Below are 22078 nucleotides of genomic sequence, written 5' to 3' on the forward strand. Positions count from 1 at the left end.
AATCAGAAAATAAAAGCTGTGAAGTGTGTGGTGTTCCAGTGCGCTGATCTTGTTTCCCTCCTCCGACTGAACAGAGCTGGAGTTTCCTTCGTCCTTCACCAGCACTGAGAGGGCTTTCGTCCACCGAGTGGCTCGGTCTCTGGGTTACATCTCTAACAGCAGTGGGTCCGTTCCTCCACCAGGACTTGAGTTACACTGATTAAAACCTTTGGGAGTCATTTTATTTAATTGTAGGTTAATTTAGATGAACTGAGCCTTTAAAATAGTGCAGCAGAAGAGATGCTGTGGTGTATTTGAGAGGGAGAAAAAGTTCACCTCAAAAGTCCATGACACAACAGGCTGACGGCTAATCAATCAATAATCGTAATCAGCTCCGATCAGCTTTCTGTGGAGCTGATCACATCTTTGTATTCGTTTATTTTAGTTTGAAGAAGTGTGTTAATGAAAGAATTTCTTTGACTTTCAGAAAGGGATCCAGTCGCTTCCTCACCATCAGGAAGAAGGATGGTTCAGACAGACTTCAGCCCGCTACGCCCCTCCCACTCTCCCACAATTCCATCTGTTTCATCCGCGGCCTGCGTCAGACGTTGCCCCTCAGCAGGAAGGAGCGCGGCGACGTGCAGCCCAGCAACAGGAGCAGCATGTCTGCAGCTGCAGAACCAGGTTGTTGTCAGTCCTGAGTTACACACATTAACATCCACTCTGAAGGAGAAGACATGTTCCTGACTTGGGAAACACGAGTCAATGTGCAATGATGTTTATATTTAAGTTTCTTTGTCAAGAGTCGCTGTGACTTTGGGCAAACGGGCGTCAAAAGATAGACGAGAATGTCATTATGATGTAGAGTGAATCACACAAACGTGGAGGTTGTGATTCAGAGACTAAAGATCTTCCCTCCTCTGCTCCTCCTTCAGACAACAGCTACGACAGGAAGCGGGCGAGCGGGCGTCTGAACAACGGCATCCCGATGGTGCCTCAGAGGAGATCTCCGTCAGAGCTGGACGGCTTCCGCCGCGCTCTGCCCGTGTCTGAACACCAGGAGGAGATCGTCCAGCTGGTCCGAGACAACAGGGTGGTGCTGGTGGTGGGCGAGACCGGCTCCGGGAAAACTACGCAGGTGGGTGGAGTGCGATAAAGCTCGGTCACCACGGCGATCCTCTGACTCCTCCTCGCTCACCACTAACAGGTTAACTGGTTTGTTTTTTAGTAGGAAACTCCAGATGTTAAACTCGGCTTTGTGACCAAACACCTGCAAAATTCATTGCGTTCAGGTTACCTTAGCTTGAGCTTTTGACCTTTGACCTCTATTTATGATGTGAAATTATGTGGTTACTTTTTTAAAGAAATATTTTTGACACTAAAACAAAATTGCAGCATCTTGTGAATTACGGAGGGATTGGTTTTATTTTCTATTTATTTCTGTGTTCACCTCATTGGAGGACTGCTGCTGCTGATCCTGGATCAGAACTACAGAACTGTAGTGTGTGTGTGTGGTAAAGATTGAGCCTCAGATTAGGTAGGGTAGGTATTTACTTTATTAATCCCCGAGGGGAAATTTTTTAAAGGTGATCCACTGTCTGTCTCTGGTCTAGATCCCTCAGTTCCTGCTGGATGACTGCAGGCTGAAGGGAGAGCCCTGCAGGATCTTCTGCACTCAGCCCAGACGCCTGGCCTCCATCGCTGTGGCCGAGAGGGTGGCAGCAGAGAGAGGGGAGAGTGTCGGCCAGACCGTTGGTTACCACATCCGACTGGAGAGCAGGTCGGTTCCATCGGAGCACAACAAGCTGAAAACTTCAGTTCGAGTCCAGTTAAATAAAAAAATGCTTCTAACAGCTTTACAGCACAAACACGTGAAGGCTCCTGTTTTCTAAATGGTAAACAGTTTCTTTGAATGACAGTCAGCTACGTTTACAGTGAACACTCGAGTCACCCTGAACGTTGAATGAAGTACGGCAGATGTTTCTTCCAGAGGCTCACAGATGTGTTCCAGTTGAGGGTTTTTTTAATTTTATTTTTTAAGTATACTAACTTAAATTTTTTATTTTTTTATTTCTGTGACATTTTCTTCCTTTTGAGTTAAGTAAACTAATATTTTTTTTAACTAAATTGAACTATTTGCTGGATTAAGTTAGCAACACTTAAAAGTATATTTTCACTGTCCTTATTGTTTCCACATTAGAAACTGATTTCTGAGGTCACTGTCAGGCTGTATTATGCATTAACACGTAACAGTATTTCCAGTATTTCCCATATTTCCCATTTTTGATTTCTTTCTTAATCTGTCCGAGAGAATGCCGCTCTGGACTCGAGCTGTCTGCTCCGGCTGCAGCGCCGTGCAGCAGACACTCACACAGATCCAGTTTACAACAGGAAGAAGAAAAATGTGCGATTCTGAACGCAGCTTGTGTGTTAACATAAAAGAAAGTGTTTGTGTACTTATTTTTTGAAGTTCTGTAAATTTAATCCCTCGGAAGAGGTACATGTAGAAAGTAATCAAGATAAGTCATCAATATTAAAGCTCTGAAAACAGTGGACTTTTGAGTTCATCAACAATCAGTTGCCTTTATTTTTTTGAGTTCTGGTATCTTATCAGGGTTTTTATTGCCTCAGAAAGAGATCAGTGTGCTGCGTTCAACAGGAATAGTGTCGCATCATGTTTTAGGACGGCTGCCACGTTTAACATTCAACATCACAACGGAATATAAAAGAGAGAAAACCTCAAACAGCATGAAATGTCGTGACTTTAACTGCAGTTTGCTAAACGAGAATTTAAGAACATTTTTCCACTGTGACACTTGTGAGCTTGTTGAAGTGTTTTCTCTGTGAATTTCAGGGTGTCTCCGAAGACACTGCTGACGTTTTGCACCAGCGGCGTGTTCCTCAGGACGCTGATGGCCGGAGACGACAGCCTGACGACGGTCACACACGTCATCGTGGTGAGCAAACACAGAGGACATAAAGTCTCCGCGTAGTTCAACCTGGCTCATTTCCTGTTGATCCGACTGTCGGGGGAACGTGTGGAAATATGAAACATGATTCTTATTCGACTCATTTTAATCGTTTGTTGTTCAGTATCTGCATCAGGGGAAAAGGACGCTTTTCTAATGAATTTCTACAGCAGAGGTGAAAGGTCACAGTTATTCTGACCCACAGAGGCTCAGCAGACACATTCATAGGAAATAAACCACAATTATCATTTTTTTCCCTTAAATTTTAATATTTATTTGGAACAAAACTGAAATATTATCTTGTAAAACATATTTATATGACATTCCCATTTTAACGGGTGAAAAGGGAAAAGAATGAAGTAAACATAACTTAAAAGTACACTGTAAATAATACATGTAAAAAGAGAAGTAGCCGTGTTGGATTATGTAAAATCCGTTTTAAATGAGGATGTATAGTCAAATTCAAAATTTCCAACAGCTTTCAAACTTTTCTTATTCAAGTATTAAAACAAAAGTTAGTTTCCCCATCACAAAAATATCAGAATGATCCTTGTTTTTGCTGAACGTTTGCAGCCTGTTTGACCTCTGACCCCGATCAGCAGGCTGCGGCGTGAAACGTCAGAAACAAACAGACGTTCAGCTCTAACTTCCAGCTTCCAGTTGGACTTTCGTTTTGCTTCAGCTGATCCACGGTGTCCACCTGCAGGACGAGGTGCACGAGCGGGACGGTCTGACCGACTTCCTGCTCACGAAGATGTGGGATGTGCTGCAGAAGATCCCGACGCTGAAACTGATCCTCTCCAGCGCCGCTCTGGACATCGACCTGTTCCTTCGGTACTTCGGCTCGTGTCCTGTGATCCACCGTGAGTCCGTATGTGTTCACTGATACCAGCTGTCAGTCATCCACAACAGAGGTGCTGTTGTCACCCTGTTTTTTGTGATTGTTATGATCAGAAATGTTGGCTTTTGTGGTGGATTTTCTCAAAAATTAATCAAAAGTTTTTGTGTAAAATTGCAGGAATTAGAAAAAAGTCGAGAAAGAAAAATGAGATTTTTAATTTAAAGCACCACCTGACAAAGTAACAAATGTGTAATCACTTCCTGTGATAATAATCCTGCTGCACATCACAGAAATATTTTAGTGCTGATCTTTTTGTATGTATTTATTGAACTTGGAGAACCGTGGAGATAAAAGCTACTGAAAGGTCCAAAAAGCTGCTAAAAGCTCCTAAAAGCTGTGTATGTTTCCAGAACAGACCGTCTGTGACTGGAATATAGAAACAAGGACTACATCAGCCTTTCAAAATAAGAGCTTTAGATGCTGTTTAATTCATGTTCATTCAACGCATAGACCTGCTGGATGAAACAAACAAAGAGACGTCTCTGACAACTGGACGTGTGGAGAAAACTCATTTAACATCCAGTAATATGGAATCATTTCCTTTGATAATATGCACGACATTTTTTGCAGAAACATCACGAAAAAAATCACGTTAAAAAATGATAAGCGCCTGCAAATATTGTTGAGTTTGCTTGAATTTGTGTTCATTATTGCAAGATCATAATTTTCTGGAGAAAATGTGAGGCATTAATATGCCGGTGATTTGTTTGTTTCTAAATAACCGACAACTCTGCCACATTCTGGAAATGTGACTGTCAGTAACAGACGATAAGAACAACATATGGAGAGCAGGTGTAGCAACAGGTGTGAAAACTACAGGAACAGTTTGGATATACTGTGTGTTTGAGTTAATGATGGTGTCCCAGCATTTAGCATGTGACTGATGTGATGTTGACTTTATATCAACAACATGTCGTCACAGTGTTCACATCCTGAAACTTTACAGAAACATTATAGAGGCTCATAATGTGATCTGAGCTGTCATTACCATTCACTGTGGTATTTTTAAAAGTAGAATAGTTTATGTTAAAATGGTGTCATGGATGATTTGAATGGTCTGGTCCGATCGTCACGATTTTATCATCAATAAAGCTTTTAAAAATGTTTCTTCTTCAGTCAAAGGAAGACAGTTTGAGGTGACGGAGCTCTTCCTCGAGGACATCCTGAGGCTGACGGGCTTCAACAACAAGGATGTCTGGAAGTACGAGGAAGAGATGCAGAGAAGTAGGATGTCTCTCCTCGTAACCTACAACCTTCTGGTCCACATCTGTCCTCATGTCCTCCGTGTGTCTCACGTCTTCTGTCCTCAGAGGAGAGACAGCGGCAGTGTTTGATGGAGTGGTGTGAGGCGGTGGAGACCAGGTCTGCTGTGGGGACGCAGAGGACTCGTGTCTCAGCTGCAGGCGTCCTCCAGGACAGAAGCTGTGCAGACAGAGTCTTCAACAAGATGGTAAACCAATACACACACACACACACACACACACACACACACACACACACACACACACACACACACACATACACTCTCAGTGGATCTGAGTCCACTGTTCAGCATCGCATCGCGTCGTTGATGGAGCCAGAACATTACATCATTAAATATGCGTCTTACTGCTTAACAAGGTTTTTTTCATACGTAATAATTTCATCTTTCACTAGTGAGGCCGGCACTACAGTGCTGCCTCCTCGGTGAAACTCCATGGACCTGAAACTTGAGCAGAGTAACATCAAAAGTGATGTCCGATTTTTGGGGAACAGACAGACTGGATATAAAGGTGTTCGTAGTTTCCAGGTCTGAAAAATGGTTCTGATGCAGAAATGTCTTAAGCTGCAATACCACTGAGTGCCACTAGAGGTCGGCTCCAAAAAGCCTCCGGCTCCATAGACTTCGACTCATCTAATAAAATTCTCAGTGAATAAAATGTCTCCGGCAGTTATCTCGGTGTTGTTAGCTATAGTCACTCCTCATGTTTAGTTTTCTGGCAGTCGTGTTGTTGAAGGTGAGAAACTCGCCGGTTTTTAACACGATGTCAGCGGCGCGCTGTCATGTTGGAGAAGCCTGTTGCCATGGCGCTACAGTTCAGGTGGTTTGTGTTCACTGGGTTTCAAAAGATGCAGCAACAGACAGGAAACTGAAACAAACTGACAAAAGAGGGAAGAAGAGCACAAAGACTAAATACAGCAGGGAGGGAAGGACAATGAGGGACAGCTGAAATTAATTAGGGGGCGGGGCCAATAATCATACAAAGGACAGGAAGTGAAAACAAGACAGACACAAGAGGTGAGTTATTTCAAAATGAAACAGGAAGCACCAAACCCAGACTGACTGGCAGAAAAGAAGTCCGAACCAGAACAGAACCTCAGAAGGTCCCGGTAGAACTTGGTGTTGACAGTCTGAACATTTACAGAGTTTGACCCAAAATCGGATGTTTCTCTGCTCCAGTTTCAGGTCCGCGGTGACATCACTGACGTTCACGTAGCCGCGGTTACCGTGCGGCCCTGCAGTACTTTCTGCTGCTCCGAGTACGTCTCCGTGGGTGGTGTTGTTAGGTCAGTGTGTTTCTGTGACAGGAGGAGGGCGGAGCGGAGCAGCCGGAGCCGTGGCTCCTCCATCAGATGGACTCCTGCATCGCCAACATCTTCCTTCACGAAGACCAGGGTGCTTTCACTCAGCTCCTCAACCTCATCCGCAACGAGGGAGTGAACGGTACGAGTCCGTTGGAGGACGTGTCCTGTTGTGTGTCTCTACATATGAACACAGACGGACACCGATCTGTCCCTCCAGAATTTCAAGGTTGTTTTTTTGTGATCGTTGGGATCAAATATCAAATAATTCTGCAGCAGCTGTGCTCAGAAATTGTGATGCTGAGTTTCTAGTGTGTTTTTAGTTAAAATCATGGACAAAATATAATTAGTAAATAAAGGGTCATTTGTAATCACTTCCTATAATGATAATCATACTGCACATCAAAGAAATATATTAGTTTTTAACTAGCAGAAGCTTCATGGAGCTCAAAGTTACAAAACATGTTTGAGTCATGAAAGTGACGTAGCTTTACAGAACAGTGTGTGACTGATATGTGCTGTCAGATTAAGAGCTTTAAATGCTTTTTTAATAATAATGATAAAAATAGAAATAGTTTAAAGTGCTTAATCTCATGATAAAACCACATTTCCTATGAACCTTGTCACCTCGGTTTCTTCTGGTTTTTTTGGTCACCCAGCATGTGGTTGTTTGTGATGATGAGGAGAGGATGAAGAGCTGCCGGCTGTAGATGAGTTGTTTTAGTTGACGGGGCAGGTTTGTTTTGGAAAGGCCTCCTGTGCTGTAACACTTTCAGCACAGCTTCTATTCACAACGTTGTTTTTGTGGAAAATCATGCAAATGTTTTAGAGATTTCTTGGATTTGCTTTAGTTGTGATCTGGATACAGATGTAGAATCCAGGTAAAACGAGGAAGTACCGCCATGATTCGTATGCTGTCATAAACACAAACAACAACATTTAACGTCCCTCTGACTCGTCTCTGTCTGTTTCCTTGGGTTTCGTCCAGTGGACTACACCCACAGTGAGACGGGGGCCACGCCTCTGATGGCCGCAGCAGGTCGAGGCCTCCTCACACCGATGGCGCGGCTGATCAACGTGGGAGCTGACGTCCACGTGAAGGCGTCCAACGGATGGTAGGAAGATGATCTGTCTCATTACAGTCTGCAGCAACTGAAGGAGGTGATTCAGGGATTCACAACCGTTTTGTGTCCACAGAAATGGAGGCGTGTCATTTTAATGTGATTTTAGATCCTTATAATGGAACCAATAATGTAGCTGAAATCTTTGAAGCTTCGCCCACATGAGACTCTTGTTCTCATCTCCTTTCAGGACGGCTGCAGACTTCGCCAAACACTTCCAGCAAACGGACGCTGAGGATCTACTCACGTCCTCCATGTAAGGGAAGTGTTGCGCAACACACGGCGTTGTACTTTGGACTGAAACACATTAATCTGCAATCAATAATCAAAACTGTCAAAGTGAAAGCTTACTTTTAGAAACACCTGCAATTTTGTTGAAAAAAAAAGTGAAATACTTGATTAGAAGAAGTATCTGGACCTTTCAGCTGCCACTCCACAGAGTGATCTGATGCATCCTGGTTAATTATCCCTGAGACGTGTGTAGAACCGGGTCATCCACCTGAAATAAACTGAGTCTGAAGAAGTGTCCGCAGACCTCTGATAAACTGGTGAGACATTGATCAGGGCGAGGGGCCGACAGAGTTTCTAAACCTCTGAGTGTTCAGTGGGATCAATAACGGTGAGCTGGAATAAGTTTGCAACCAGCAGGACTCGTCAGAGAGTTCAAAAGGGGACAAACTGAGGGACAGAGGAACAAGAGGCGAGGTCAGGGAGGTGACCACAAACCCAGCAGTCCCTCTAACAGAGCTGTACTGGAGGAGGAGCTGCTGGAAGGACAGTGGTGGCAGCATCATGATACGGAGGAGCTGCTCCAGAGACCTGAGACTAAAGACTAAAGACTTCACATCCAGTCTGATCCAGCCTGAGAGGATCCACCTGGAAGAATGAATAAAGTCCAGGTTTTCAGACTTGCCCAAAAAGACCTGAAGCTGGACTTGCTGCTCACCTGAATTCAGGGTCTGAAAACTTCTCTTCAGATTTTGAATGAATTTGCAAAATATTCTAAAAAAGGTTTTCACTTGTTCACATCAGTTTTATTGATGAAAAAAACGAAACGTAGAAAATATATATTGAGCTCAAAGTGTCTGAATATTATCTGCCGTGTGTGCAGTCCTCTGGTCGAGGTGAGCAGCCTGGATGAGTCGACCCTGCTGCAGGCTGCAGCCGCAGAGCTGAGCAGTGAGGAGCAGGAGCTGCTCACCCTGTACCACCACAGCTGTGATGACCAGTGGGTGGACTTGGACCTCATCATGGACCTGCTGCACAACGTCTGCTCCACCAGCAGCGACGGTGAGCCTCAGCAATTCATTTTTCTACTCAAAAAGATCATTTTTATATAAAGTCAGATCTGGAGCTGAAGAAAACGTGTTCATGGCAGGATGTGAGTTTTTCTGTTCTGGTCTTCAGGTGCCGTCCTCATCTTTCTTCCTGGATACGACGAGATCGTGGCCCTCAGAGACCGCATCCTGTGTGACGACAAGAGATTCTCCTCTCACTCCGAGAGGTAAGATGGACATAAGAAACATGGGAGACCTCATCATGTAATAAATATAATACTGTATGTTTTAATCTAACGAATGAGAGTAGGCTGTATGTTTAAAGTTGTGGTGTTTTAATGTTTCTTAATGGGATTGTAAAGATTCACTGGTGTCTGAATCTGAACCAATCAGCAACCATCAGTGATGTCATCATCCATCAGTGATGTCATCGTTGGTTTGTGAACGTTATGAAGCCTCCAGTTCAGATTCTGTCCGTCACCATCTTTGCTATTTTGGAGCAGGAAGTGACCATATTAGGACGAGCTGGGGGAGGAGCCAGCGGTGTATCTGACTGTTCTGATTGGAAACCTGACGATACTACGTCCCGCCCACCGATAGCTGTAACCTGACTGCACCACAGGCCTGTCAATCAAACAGACACGCCCCCAAAAACAGGTCTTCTTGAATCTTCTTTTCTAATGAATGAGGGATTATTTTCAGATGGACCTCCAGAAAACTAATAAGAAGGAGTGACTTTAGCTAACAACACCGAGATAACTGATGGACACATTTTATTCACTTTGGATTTGATGAGAGAAGTTGAATGGGAGTCTATGGAGCCAGAGGCTTTTTGGAGACGACCTCTAGTGGCACTCGCTGGTATTGCAGCTGAAGAACACTTCTGCATCGGAACCATTTTACAGACCTGAAGCTACGAACTCTTTTAGAAACAGTCTGTGGTTTTATATAGTTTTATATCCAGTCTGTGATCTGAACAAATCAAACACAGTTGAGTCTGGAACATTCAGGGTCGCTGCATTGGGATCCATCTTTGCTCCAGTTGTAATGTGGGATCTTGGTGTGTCCAGGAATATAACCAGATCCTCGTGTTTGTGACTGGTGGAACACTGTGATCTCTCGCAGAGTGTTTTAAGTCTAAACGAATGCTTTTCTTAACACACGAACAGCTGAACTTTTGGTCCAGTTGTCCTTTTCTTCAGGTTTTTGTGCAGATTAAATACAAGTCTTCAGGATGACAACATTGGTGATCTTTAAGTTTCACCACTAGAACAACATATCATTGTTTGTCAGGTATTTTTTTTCTCCCAAAAACTTACTAAAAACTCTGCAAATTACATCACAATTTTTGACAATATCTGCCGCAAAATCCAACATTTCTTATCACAATACTCACGAACAGACTCCTGAAATCCTGGAGGGACTGTGATATCTTGTTGTTCACCCGTCTTCAGTTCCCTGAATGTCCACGTGTTGTCAGTGCAAAGTTAACATAACCTACAGCCACATTCAGGGAACAATAATCCTTTAAACAACTCACATGTTTTAATAAGAGCTTTATTGTCATAGTGCTGATTATATAATATGTGCAGCACACGGTGCATCTGTGTGTCTGACAGGTTCCAGGTGTTCACTCTACACTCAGACATGCAGACCCTGGATCAGAAGAAAGCCATGAAGAGCTCTCCGCCTGGTGTCAGGAAGATCGTGAGTCTCTGATATCTCTGACTTTTCAACCGGCCTCATTCAGATTAATGTCAGCGAAGCTTCAATCAGGCCGTCAGAGTGAAGAGAGGTTTATGTAGGAGGGAAATGTGGATTTGTCGAGACGAGGGCGAGACACACCAACAGGTTAACATTTCATTAACGTTTCACATTCACTTTACTGAGCAGCACAATGTGTTTTCATTCCCACATCAAATGATGTCATCAGTTTTTACAACAGTCAGCATTTTTCAGGACACAAACCATATTCAAACTATCACAAAATACACACGACTGTTCGAAACCTTCCGGAGCCTTCGATGTTTTCAGTCTGTTTCCATGACGATGCACAGATCAGGGCGGCGTTGGCCGGACCTTAAACTCATGCTGCAGCGAGACAAACACATGAAGAAGCAACGACAACTTGGAGAAGCACATCAAAAGCTGTGTCGGTGTGACTGATGCTCAAAACTGGTATCGATTGTGTGAAGTTCATTAATAAATAAAAACTGTTCATGGCGGTGATTTTAAACGTGTTCAGAGTACCGCAGATGCTGATCAGCTGATTTGAAGCATGAGTCAACTTCACAGTTTTTTATTTTGAAGGAAATTCATTCTCCTCCCTTCGTCTGCAGCTTGTTATGCTGCTTCACTGAGTCCTGTACTAGAGGACATACTGGCCGCTATATTTTGTCTTAAATTTATCACTTTTCTTACTTGATGCACTTTTTAGCTTTTCAGCTGTTCTGTTACTGTCTTTTAATTCTGTGTCTTAGGTGTGTTTTATGTATGTTTTTAGCTGCACATTTACATTTTTAGATAATTACCTCTGCACCTTGGTCCTGAGAAACGTAATCTCTTTCATTGTGCGTGTTTTAATATGGATATGACAACTGAATTAACCTTTAACCCTTTCAGATTCTTTCTACCAACATCGCTGAGACGAGCATCACCATCAACGACGTGGTCTTTGTCATCGATTCGGGGAAGCTCAAAGAGGTGCTGTCTCCATCAGAGTGGATCTACAACATGTCCAACAGCGAGAGTAGCGATCAACTAACATGTACATGTTCCTGTTGTAGAAGTCCTTTGATGCCCTCAGCCGTGTGTCCCTGTTGAAGACCGTCTGGATCTCTAAAACCAGCGCTCTGCAGAGGACAGGAAGGTAGCGTGAACACTGTCCACATCCTTCATGTTTAATATTCATGTAATTTGAATTCATTCATCTGTGACGCATGTTAATAACTGACGTGTCCTCAGAGCCGGACGCTGCAGACCAGGCGTGTGCTTCCACCTCTACAGTCGACTCCGCTTCAACAACATGCCGGAGTTTCAGGTTCCACAGCTGCTGCGGATGCCACTGCAGGTACACACACACACACACACACACACACACACACACACACACACACACACACACACACACACACACACACGTGTTGTATAATGTGAAGTAAAACCTGCTGTTTAAGATGCAGAAGTGACCGTGACATGTTGTGTGTGTCAGGAACTGTGTCTGCAGACCAAGTTGCTGGCTCCCTCCTCCTGTGCTGTGGCTGACTTCCTGTCCAAAGCTCCACAGCCGCCTCCTGCTCATGCAATCAGGAGTGCTGTGCAGATGCTGAAGGTAAAGTGGACCAGTGTGCCGCACTGGAAGTCCCATTTTTGTCAGATCCAGATTGATTTTTGAAAGTCTGCAAAACAGCAAAAAAAACACATGAAATCCAAACCACGTTCAGAGGAGGTTTGAAATGTGATTCCAATCAGATTTCTACAGATGCGTCTCAGTCCGGACGCTCCGCTGGCTCAGATCAGTCACTCACAACGCAACACACGGTGATGACGTCATTTTCAGAGTGAGCAGAATCTACGCTATCGCTAACAGAGCTGTCAGAAAGTGAAGATTTAGGCGGCGTGGAGGACGACGGTGACATCACTTCACGGACAGAAGCTGAAATAAACTGTCGAACTGCAACTTCCGCGTTGGAAAGCTGCATCACCAGAGTAGCTGCATGTATGTCGTTACCACGGCAACCCATGCAGATAGGTTGGTGATGTCTGGATCAGTCTGGACACACAAAATCTGATCTGTTCACTGTAAATAGCAGTGAGGACAGTCTGTCCTAAAGATCTGATCTGTTCACTGTAAATAGCAGTGAGGACAGTCTGTCCTAAAGATCTGATCTGTTCACTGTAAATAACAGTGAGGACAGTCTGTCCTAAAGATCTGATCTGTTCACTGTAAATAGCAGTGAGGACAGTCTGTCCTAAAGATCTGATCTGTTCACTGTAAATAACAGTGAGGACAGTCTGTCCTAAAGATCTGATCTGTTCACTGTAAATAGCAGTGAGGACAGTCTGTCCTAAAGATCTGATCTGTTCACTGTAAATAGCAGTGAGGACAGTCTGTCCTAAAGATCTGATCTGTTCACTGTAAATAGCAGTGAGGACAGTCTGTCCTAAAGATCTGATCTGTTCACTGTAAATAACAGTGAGGACAGTCTGTCCTAAAGATCTGATCTGTTCACTGTAAATAGCAGTGAGGACAGTCTGTCCTAAAGATCTGATCTGTTCACTGTAAATAACAGTGAGGACAGTCTGTCCTAAAGATCTGATCTGTTCACTGTAAATAACAGTGAGGACAGTCTGTCCTAAAGATCTGATCTGTTCACTGTAAATAGCAGTGAGGACAGTCTGTCCTAAAGATCTGATCTGTTCACTGTAAATAGCAGTGAGGACAGTCTGTCCTAAAGATCTGATCTGTTCACTGTAAATAACAGTGAGGACAGTCTGTCCTAAAGATCTGATCTGAGAAAACAAACCTGATTTGTCTGCGGTCTTAACAGCCAAAGTGTTCCAGGTTATGTTGTTTTTATGACACCTGAAACCCTGTTGCCATGGTGACAGTTCAGGTTGTTTTTTTCCCCTGCTGGTGTTGATAAAGTTGATGAGGGTTACTGCTTCCTGCTGCTCCTCATCCAAGTGTTTGTTTCAGACCATCAATGCGATGGACCAGTACGAAGACCTGACCGACCTGGGCTACCACCTGGCCGATCTGCCGGTGGACCCCCACCTGGGGAAGATGGTGCTGTGTGCAGTTGTGCTCAAGTGTCTGGACCCCATCCTAACCATCGCCTGCACTCTGGCCCATCGGGACCCCTTCGTCCTGCCCACCCAGAGCTCCCAGAGAAGAGCTGCCTTACACTGCCGCAAACGGTTCACTGCCAACACCTACAGTGACCACATGGCCCTGCTCAGAGCCTTCCAGGTAGGCGGGGGTCCTCACAGGACGGCTGTTTAGGAATGAAGGAAATCATAATTAACATCATGTGTTTCCAGTCAGACCCTGTAAACTTACTTTATTGTGATGCATACATTGATGTACTAATATTAAAATGGTGTGTAGTCTGAATCCTCGATGAATATTTCACAGCTCTTATATGAACGTCTCTTTAAAACAGCCACATAATATTTAGGAGAATGAATCCAAACTGCAGGACGGAGGGATCAATATTCTGGTTGGAAACATGATATTTTGTTCTGAGTGACAGTTGATGATGGTTCAGTGATGTCCGGGTGACAGCTGTCATGTGTGTCTCGGTGTTGAAGGCGTGGCAGAGGGCTCGCAGCGACGGCTGGGAGAGATCCTTCTGTGAGAAGAACTTCCTGTCCCAGGCCACTATGGACATGATCCTGGGCATGAGGACACAGCTGCTGGGACAGCTCCGTGCTATTGGTCAGTTCCACTTTTGTGCCGTGTGACCTGGCTTAAAGCATCCCAGAATGCAAAGTGACAGGAATCTGCCTGACTGATTACAGTAGGAGTGGTGGTGGACACAGCTGTCATTATAATGTTAACATCCAACCTGCAGCATTCACTTTATGTCCCTAAAAAATAACTTTAAAATGTACAAAATTAATAACAGAAAATGCTTATTCTGCTTGTTTTTACCCATAAATACACTTGACATTTCTTCTGAATTACTTTTGTCAGCACGTGTTGTGTGAGCCGACAAACCTCCACAGTAACTGCAGGATCCCTGTAAATACGAGATTGAAGTTGCCTTTTACTTGTATCTAAAATGAAATAAACACCACAAGTTGACTGAGTACTTTGGGAAGTGACTGCATTGTTTTGAATGACATCAGGACATTTTTAATTTGGAGCATGTTGTTTTTGCCCCCCAGGTTTTGTTCGGGCCCGGGGTGGCAGCGACATCCGGGACGTGAATCTGAACTCTGAGAACTGGGCTGTGGTGAAAGCAGCGTTGGTGGCTGGCATGTATCCAAATCTGGTCTATGTGGACCGGGAGACGTCCCTCCCGTCCAGCACCGGGGAGAAGAAGGTCCACTTTCACCCCACGTCCACCCTGAGCCAGTTCCAGTGCACCGAAGTAGGAGAACTAGTGTTTAAATTCAAATGTACAGGTGTCTCTGCTTTATGGTCTTATTTCTTGAATTACTAGAAGGATTTTCAGTCACCTCGTACCCACTGAGCAGGACGCAGTCACAGCTTGGTGTTTCCCTCCAGCGTAAAATCCCTCCTGCTTTCCTGGAGCTGAAAACTTTCATCTTGGCATCTGTTTACGTGGTTCATCATTTATTGTAGCTGATTGTTTGGTGGGCCGGAGGAGACAGGCTCTACTCAGAGGGCCTCTGCAAACACTGTTTGGAGTATTTTCTTTACTTTAATGCAAAATAGATCAAATGGATTCTCATCCATCCACAAGACTCTTGACGATGAAGTTGCTTTTGTGTCTTTTAAATGGAAACAGTTCTGAGAGCAAATATGTTGCAGTGCAGCCATAAATCCTGTTTGTAAGTTCACCTGTTTCCTCGCTGTTTGAAAGTTTTTAATGTGACATGAACTCTGTGTCAGATTTAAACGTTGTCACAGAATGACAACCTCCTTATTTACTGTGTCACCTCTGTGATTGTGTGTATTTGTGTTGGTAGAGCAGCCCAGTCAAACCATCCCCAGCCCTCCCAACAGACTGGTTCATCTACGATGAGATGAGGCGGGGCCACGGCAGGGCCAGCGTCCGCTGCTGCTCCGTGGTCACATCCATCACTGTGGCCATATTTGGAGGTTGTTCCCTCCATGAACCTGCTGTAGAGACAGCTGCAGGTAAACAAGTTCATTAACAACATATTTGGGGATGAGCTACCTCTTTTAACATAAATATATTTAATCTCTTCACACACACTGAAGATGAACTACATGTACACTGTAGAAAGTTGATCATAGATAGACAGAATAAATTCTACATGGATAGATGGAATAAATTCTACATAGATAGATAGAATAAATTTTACATAGACAGATAGAATAAATTAGAAAATGCTGCGGTCAGGACCTCAGAGACCTCAATGATGGGAATGGAAATGCTTCGAATATACAGTAACATTAAAAAAAAGACCACTCAAGTAGTGGCAGGGAATACGTACATCTACATCCTAGCTGTGAAGGGCTTTCTGAGACACTGATAACGTCATCTGACCCGTCCTGTCCACGAACCTCAGGGAGTGATTCTGTCTTCTAGCATCAGCTCTCCTCTCACAGCGAGACTCTTTCACCATCCAACAGGTTCTTATTTCCAAAACCTCCGAGGCTCATCGAAGGGAGACGTGGTCTTCCTGAAATTCTTCATTAATGTTAAAACAACTTGCCTGTAAACGTTCGGTGTGTGTTTCCGTACTGTTTCCCTCAGACAGTCCTCTGGAGGACGTCAGCGACAGTGAGACGGAGGACCAGGCTGAGATGAAGGTCGATGACTGGCTCGTCTTCCAGCTGGACAGAGAGGTGAAGGAACTCAAACCTCTCAGCGGATCCTACCTGAACCGTATTCTGTACCGGTGGGGCTCCACAGCTCTAATCTCCTTCATCTTTTTGATATAACTCTTCACATTCATCAAAGACCTGCTGCAGATTAAAGGCTGGATTCAAATGAAATAAAGTTCTTACACAGCTCTGCAGCAGTCTCTCTGCAACCTGTCATCCGTCACATCAGGTTGAAAGAAAAGAAAGACTGCAAAGAGACCAAAGTTTTTAGACTTTTGACCTGAATCAGCTGAGTTTGTCGTGTTTCCACCGATTCGACGACGCCTGATGCTGCAGAACTTTTCCTTTTTCTATCTTTAAGACACTCGATCCATGTTACTGCATGTTTTCATGTTGTCCGTCTGTCCGTTCCCTGAATGCAACATGTTAGGAAGGCCTCGAGGGAGTTTGGCACAAAACATTGAACTGATTAGATTTTGGTGGTCAAAGGTCACCGTGACCTCCCAAAAACACATTTTTGGCCATGTGGAACAAAAATTAAGATTTTAACACAAACGGGATGAAATGATGTGATGTGTGAAGTTTCACTGTGACATCATCATTCAGCTCCCTCACAGGGGCAGAGGGGGAGACTGACGTGTGTGAAGCGTCCACCGTTTACAATCTGGAGCTTCTCTGCTGCAACATCCAGATTTGTAGCATCGTCTGTTGTCATGGCAACAACTTTTTTTGTTCCATCAGCATCAGATTTGATCATGTCTTTACCACATAGTATGAGTCTGGGCAGACATGGAGGGAGACGGACAACTGACTGTTGGAGGAGGTTCTTTGTCTTTTATGAATTTTTCTCTGCTGCTGTTTGTCTCCATTATGTCAACTTTTTGTCATAATATTCTCGTACATATTTTCATCCCGTGTTGTGTGTCTTGTCGTCAGGCTGCAGGACTGGTGTTTGAACTGAGGCAGAGGTGGCAGAATCTGTTCATCAAGAGGATCCGCTGTCCTTCGAAGCCCTGGTCTCAGCAGGACGAGGCCATCATCCAGACTCTGGTGTCTGTACGTCATCTCCTCTTGTTTTGTTTTTTTTTACTTTATGGCTGGAGTTTGAACTGCCTGCCCTTTAGGTGCTGGGAGCAGAGGAGCAGTTAGCCGGCCTGCAGCAGCCCACAGGGATCGGTCAGCGGCCCAAACCCATGTCCTCCGAGGAGGGACCAAGGTCGTCTGTGAAGAACTCTAAGTACAGCCCCCAGATACCCGCCGATGACCGGTACCAAGGAGTCTCAGTAACATTTATGTTTTAGTGTCATGTTTTCTGGTGTTATTATTGACCGGATATAAAAGAGTTCGTAGCTTCAGGTCTGAAAAATGGTTCCGATGCAGAAGTATCTTCAGCTGCAATACCACAGACCGCCACTAGAGGTCGGCTCCAAAAAGCCTCCGGCTCCATAGACTCCCATTCAACTTCTCTCATCAAATCCAAAGTGAATAAAATGTGTCCATCAGTTATCTCGGTGTTGTTAGCTAAAGTCACTCCTTCTTATTAGTTTTCTGGAGGTCCATCTGAAAATAATCCCTCATTCATTAGAAAAGAAGATTCAAGAAGACCTGTTTTTGGGGGCGTGTCTGTTTGATTGACAGGCCTGTGGTGCAGTCAGGTTACAGCTATCAGTGGGTGGGACGTAGTATCGTCAGGTTTCCAATCAGATCAGTCAGATACACCGCTAGCTCCTCCCCCAGCTCGTCCAAATATGGTCACATCAGTTTTACCACTTTGTGTCTTCAGCTTCTGGATTTCCTGCAGCATTCTGTTTAAACAACAGCAGATAAATGTAAATGTGATGAATTCATGCAGACGGTGTTGAGCAGAGTGAGCAGCAGGAGGCGCTGTGAGGTCATTGCAGCATCCTCCAACTGTCAGTCAGCTTGTCTGTCTGTCTGATAATGCTGTTGCCTCAGCAGACAGCAGCCAATCACGTTGCACCTGCTGCAACATATTCTCTGTCCCCTCCTGTGGACGGCCTCAGTGATGTTCTTCCAGTCTGGTGAACTCCACAGTATCTTCTGGGTTTTCTAGACCCAAATTCCCTGTTTGAATATGTGGGTGTGGCCACTGAGCCACAGCATCCTCGTGGACCCACAGAAATCCAACAACATGACAGGCTGTTTGTCCACATCAGTTCACTGTAGTGTGTGGATGAAGACATCACCAGCCTGGACTTTTTATTCAGACAGACATCACAGTGATGAAGGAGACTTCTAACGTCTTCATGATCTGTGACTTTGTTAGTTCGGTCGTCTGCAAGCTGACGTTCCCTCAGAACATCTGCTCAGCAGGTCCTCCACAGCTGTGCTGCACCTGCAGTCACAGCTGCCTTAAAAACAACAAGGACTTCCAAGTTTTTTTGAGTTTTGGCTGAAGCTGCGGTTTTCATGACATCATCTTCCTCCAAGATCATCAGCCAAGATTTAAATATTAATGATAAGTAATGAGAAGTGAAGGCTGGTTGTAATACAAACCTGTTTCATATACCGACCCGGTTCTCCCTGCAGAACCAGGCTGCTGTTGGACAGCGAACAATAACGTGTCATTTTATATTTGACAGTATTACTCCTCCATTATACCCGTCAGGTGTTTTCAGGTGGCGGCCTCAGATCTGCTTCAGATTAAAGCTCAGAGCAGAGACGAGTCCTCGCTGTCTGTCAACCTGCTCTCTGACGACCCTCAGTCTTCCAGTGGTTCCTCCTGGACCGGGACTCTGGACAGTCCCTCTGACACCCCCGGTCCTCCGTCCTCCCGACAGGTATTCACTGTCTGAATAGCATCAGCGCCACCATGTGTCTCAGTGATGGATGCTGATTGGTTTACATCAACATACAGTCTTTTATTTTGGTGGCTCTCGTCAACTAATGATCGTTTCACTGTTTCCTGTTCCTGTTGGCAGCCGGCGTCTCCGAGGCTTGTCTCTTCATCAGTCCGATACTTCATCATGAAGAGCAGCAACATCCGGAACCTGGAAATCTCCCAGCAGAAAGGCATCTGGTCCACGACACCGAGCAATGAGTCCAAACTCACCAAGGCCTTCCTCGGGAACAGCCTCATCATCCTCATCTTCTCCGTCCAAGGCTCGGGACACTTCCAGGTCTCACTGACAGTCTGAAGAATCCATAAAACCTGCTTCCAACCAAGATTAACCTTCAGAAACTCTGATCTGCTGTGTGTTCTTCACAGGGCTACGCTCGCATGACCTCGGTCATCAGTCAGGACAGCTGCCAGGACTGGGGTGGCTTCATGGGACTGGGGGGGGTGTTCAGTGTGGAGTGGATCAACAAGGAGAACCTTCCCTTCCAGGTCACCCAACACATCATGAACCCGTGGAACGACAACAAGAAGGTCCAGATCAGCAGGGACGGACAGGTGAACACACAGGCTACAGCTGAGGCTGTTTTTACTGCAACACACCAGCAGAGGGCGTCGGACAAACTGCAGCGCCCAGAATCACTGTAGAGACAAGGGTCCCCAGATCTACAAACCAAATGTGGGGCAAAGAGTATGTTTGTGTGGGACAATATGGGACCATGTGGGGCAATGTGGGACCATATTTTTCTATGTTTCTCCAACGTGAGGTTGGTTGGTCCTTCAATGTGTGCTGGACTAAAGAAAATATATTTGACTTGATTTTGGCCTCACGTGGTGCCAGCGTACCACCGCGGTGTCTGTCCTTCAGTGTTGGCTTTTGAAAATCAGAGCCAATCAGAATGTGGGACATCATCTCAATATGTGTGATGCAGGAGAGGTGATATGGACAGTGGGACACCTGACCACCCTCGTAATGACATCCTGATTCAAGTTTATGAACCTTTTTGCTACCACAGAAACACATTCAGGATATATCAGCAGCAGGAAGGAAACAGGAAATATAAAACTGAGTCTCCTCTTCATCAATAGTGTTTACAGGAAGGGAAATGTCTCTGATAATATTGAGCTTCAACATGGCACCACTACCCGCTGGCAGTGAACTGACACCAGTTTCTGTCATATTTTCTGAGTGTCGAGGTTCACAACACTGAAACCGTCTGACCCAATCACCTTCACCTCCCGTCTGTCTTCTTCTGTGGTTTTGGAGCTTTTACAATGTCGATGCGTGAAGAGAAAGTCACTCCGTGTTTGGTTCGATGTGCCTGCTGGTGTGTTTTGCCAGCAGAATAATTTGTGGTGTGTGTGTGTGTGTGTGTGTGTGTGTGTGTGTGTGTGTGTGTGTGTGTGTGTGTGTGTGTGTGTGTGTGTGTGTGAGTGAGTGAGGTGGAGTTTATTTAATGTGAGCTGTGTGTGTGTACGTACGACTTAAAGAGAGGTGTAGTCTTCACTGATTGGCTGCTGTTGTAGAGCGGCTGCGTCGAGTGCTGGAGATAAAGTTCTCCGACCATGAAACAAGTTGAGGGAAATAAAATGTAATATTGAGTAAGAGCTGTTAGACAGTCAGTGTTTAAAATTCAACTTCAGATCTGTGAAGATTTTAGTTTAGTTTTTTCTCCATCCTGCTAAACAGAAGAAAGGTGTCACAGATCTTCATGCTGACAAATCACAGTTTTTATTTTCAGAAATAAAAAAAAAATTCTCAAATCCCAAAGTGGGTTTTAAGCAGGTTTTTGGTTTTGTCTGAATTAAATTAACATTTTCGTCTCAACATTGCTGCTGTTGTGCTCCAGTCGCTGTACTCTGGTACCGGCAGCACATTTATGTGCCACGCAGATAAAGATATAAAACTGGAGAGATGTGACTCTGAAGAGTTTGAAACCTGTCTCTGTGTGCTGCAGGAGTTGGAGGCTGAAGCCGGCAGCCAGCTGCTCTCACTGTGGAAGAAGAACTGAGGAAGCGCAGCTCGGCCACCGAGGTCCGACTCTGACTGCATGCACATCATTTACACTGATAGCAGCGTGAGTTTTGACATATAACACGTTGCATTTATTTTGCTTTCAACAGCTCAGGCGAGACGTCAGGACGAGCGGCCGGTTGTGTTCTGGTTCTCTGGGTGTTTCCTGTACTTTGGTTTACACAGAAAGTTCTCTTGAAGTTTTACTCCCATGTTTTCAAAATGGTTCTCATGAGCAGTCTTGTTTCTAGTAAAGTGTCTGCAGCTCTGTGTTCGTCCTGCCGAGGGTTTTTATAACTCAGGAGAAACGTGTTTGTATCTCAGCTCTGACGGTTGTTGGTTTTTATGTAAAGTTTTGCACACTTCCTTCTATTTAAAGCAGATTCAGTAAATACTGATTGTTTGTGCATGAAGTGAGAGCGTCTGAGTTGCGTTGAGTTGTGTTTGTTGAACCTGTTGTCGTGCTTCAGGCTCTGCTGCACATCATCACACCGTTTATGGTAAGAAATACTTCAGACTATCAAAATCTACACGTTAGAATAAGCTGCTGTTTGAGGAGCGTCGAAGTGTTGATGCTGTGACGCACACACACACACACACTGGTTTAATATTACAGTCTGTGATGTCCTCAGTGTCCTCACCTCTAAAGACAGCTGGTGAAAATGGTGACACATTCAGGTCATTGAGGCTGCGATCAATGAAACTATCAGAAAGAACATCAACACACCTCCGATGTTAACTCATTAATTTAACTTTCTGTCTCTCCACATGTTTAACCGGCTTTTTAAAGAATTTGAGTCCAACATTGCAGTGTGAAAAACGTCTTTCTGGACAGTTCTGCTTACTCTGGACTCTCTTTGGTAAATAAAAGTTTGCTTCAACCTTCCTCCCTCTGTTTCCTTCTCGTCTCTT

The 22078-nt window shown here is 44.6% G+C and overlaps 1 protein-coding gene across 1 annotated transcript; it reads left to right on the forward strand.

Annotated features, from left to right (window-relative positions):
- Positions 1-953: 953 nt before the first annotated feature.
- Positions 954-22046, forward strand: LOC138210012 (3'-5' RNA helicase YTHDC2-like). The gene is made up of 28 exons (XM_069168906.1): positions 954-1117; positions 1593-1759; positions 2834-2936; positions 3655-3811; positions 4966-5073; positions 5160-5299; positions 6418-6553; positions 7400-7526; positions 7723-7788; positions 8644-8822; positions 8940-9036; positions 10429-10516; positions 11432-11512; positions 11596-11678; positions 11774-11879; positions 12021-12140; positions 13509-13781; positions 14123-14249; positions 14702-14919; positions 15470-15641; positions 16225-16316; positions 17232-17351; positions 17420-17562; positions 18925-19096; positions 19238-19435; positions 19525-19710; positions 21111-21187; positions 21277-22046. Exons 1-27 carry the CDS (start codon positions 968-970, stop codon positions 21162-21164), a joined length of 3663 nt encoding a protein of 1220 aa, XP_069025007.1. The 5' UTR covers positions 954-967; the 3' UTR covers positions 21165-21187; positions 21277-22046.
- Positions 22047-22078: the final 32 nt, after the last annotated feature.

This window comes from Embiotoca jacksoni, unplaced genomic scaffold (genome assembly GCF_022577435.1).
Source record: "Embiotoca jacksoni isolate LCO1_2020_lvr unplaced genomic scaffold, fEmbJac1.0.p SCAF_42, whole genome shotgun sequence".
NCBI lineage: Eukaryota > Metazoa > Chordata > Actinopteri > Embiotocidae > Embiotoca > Embiotoca jacksoni.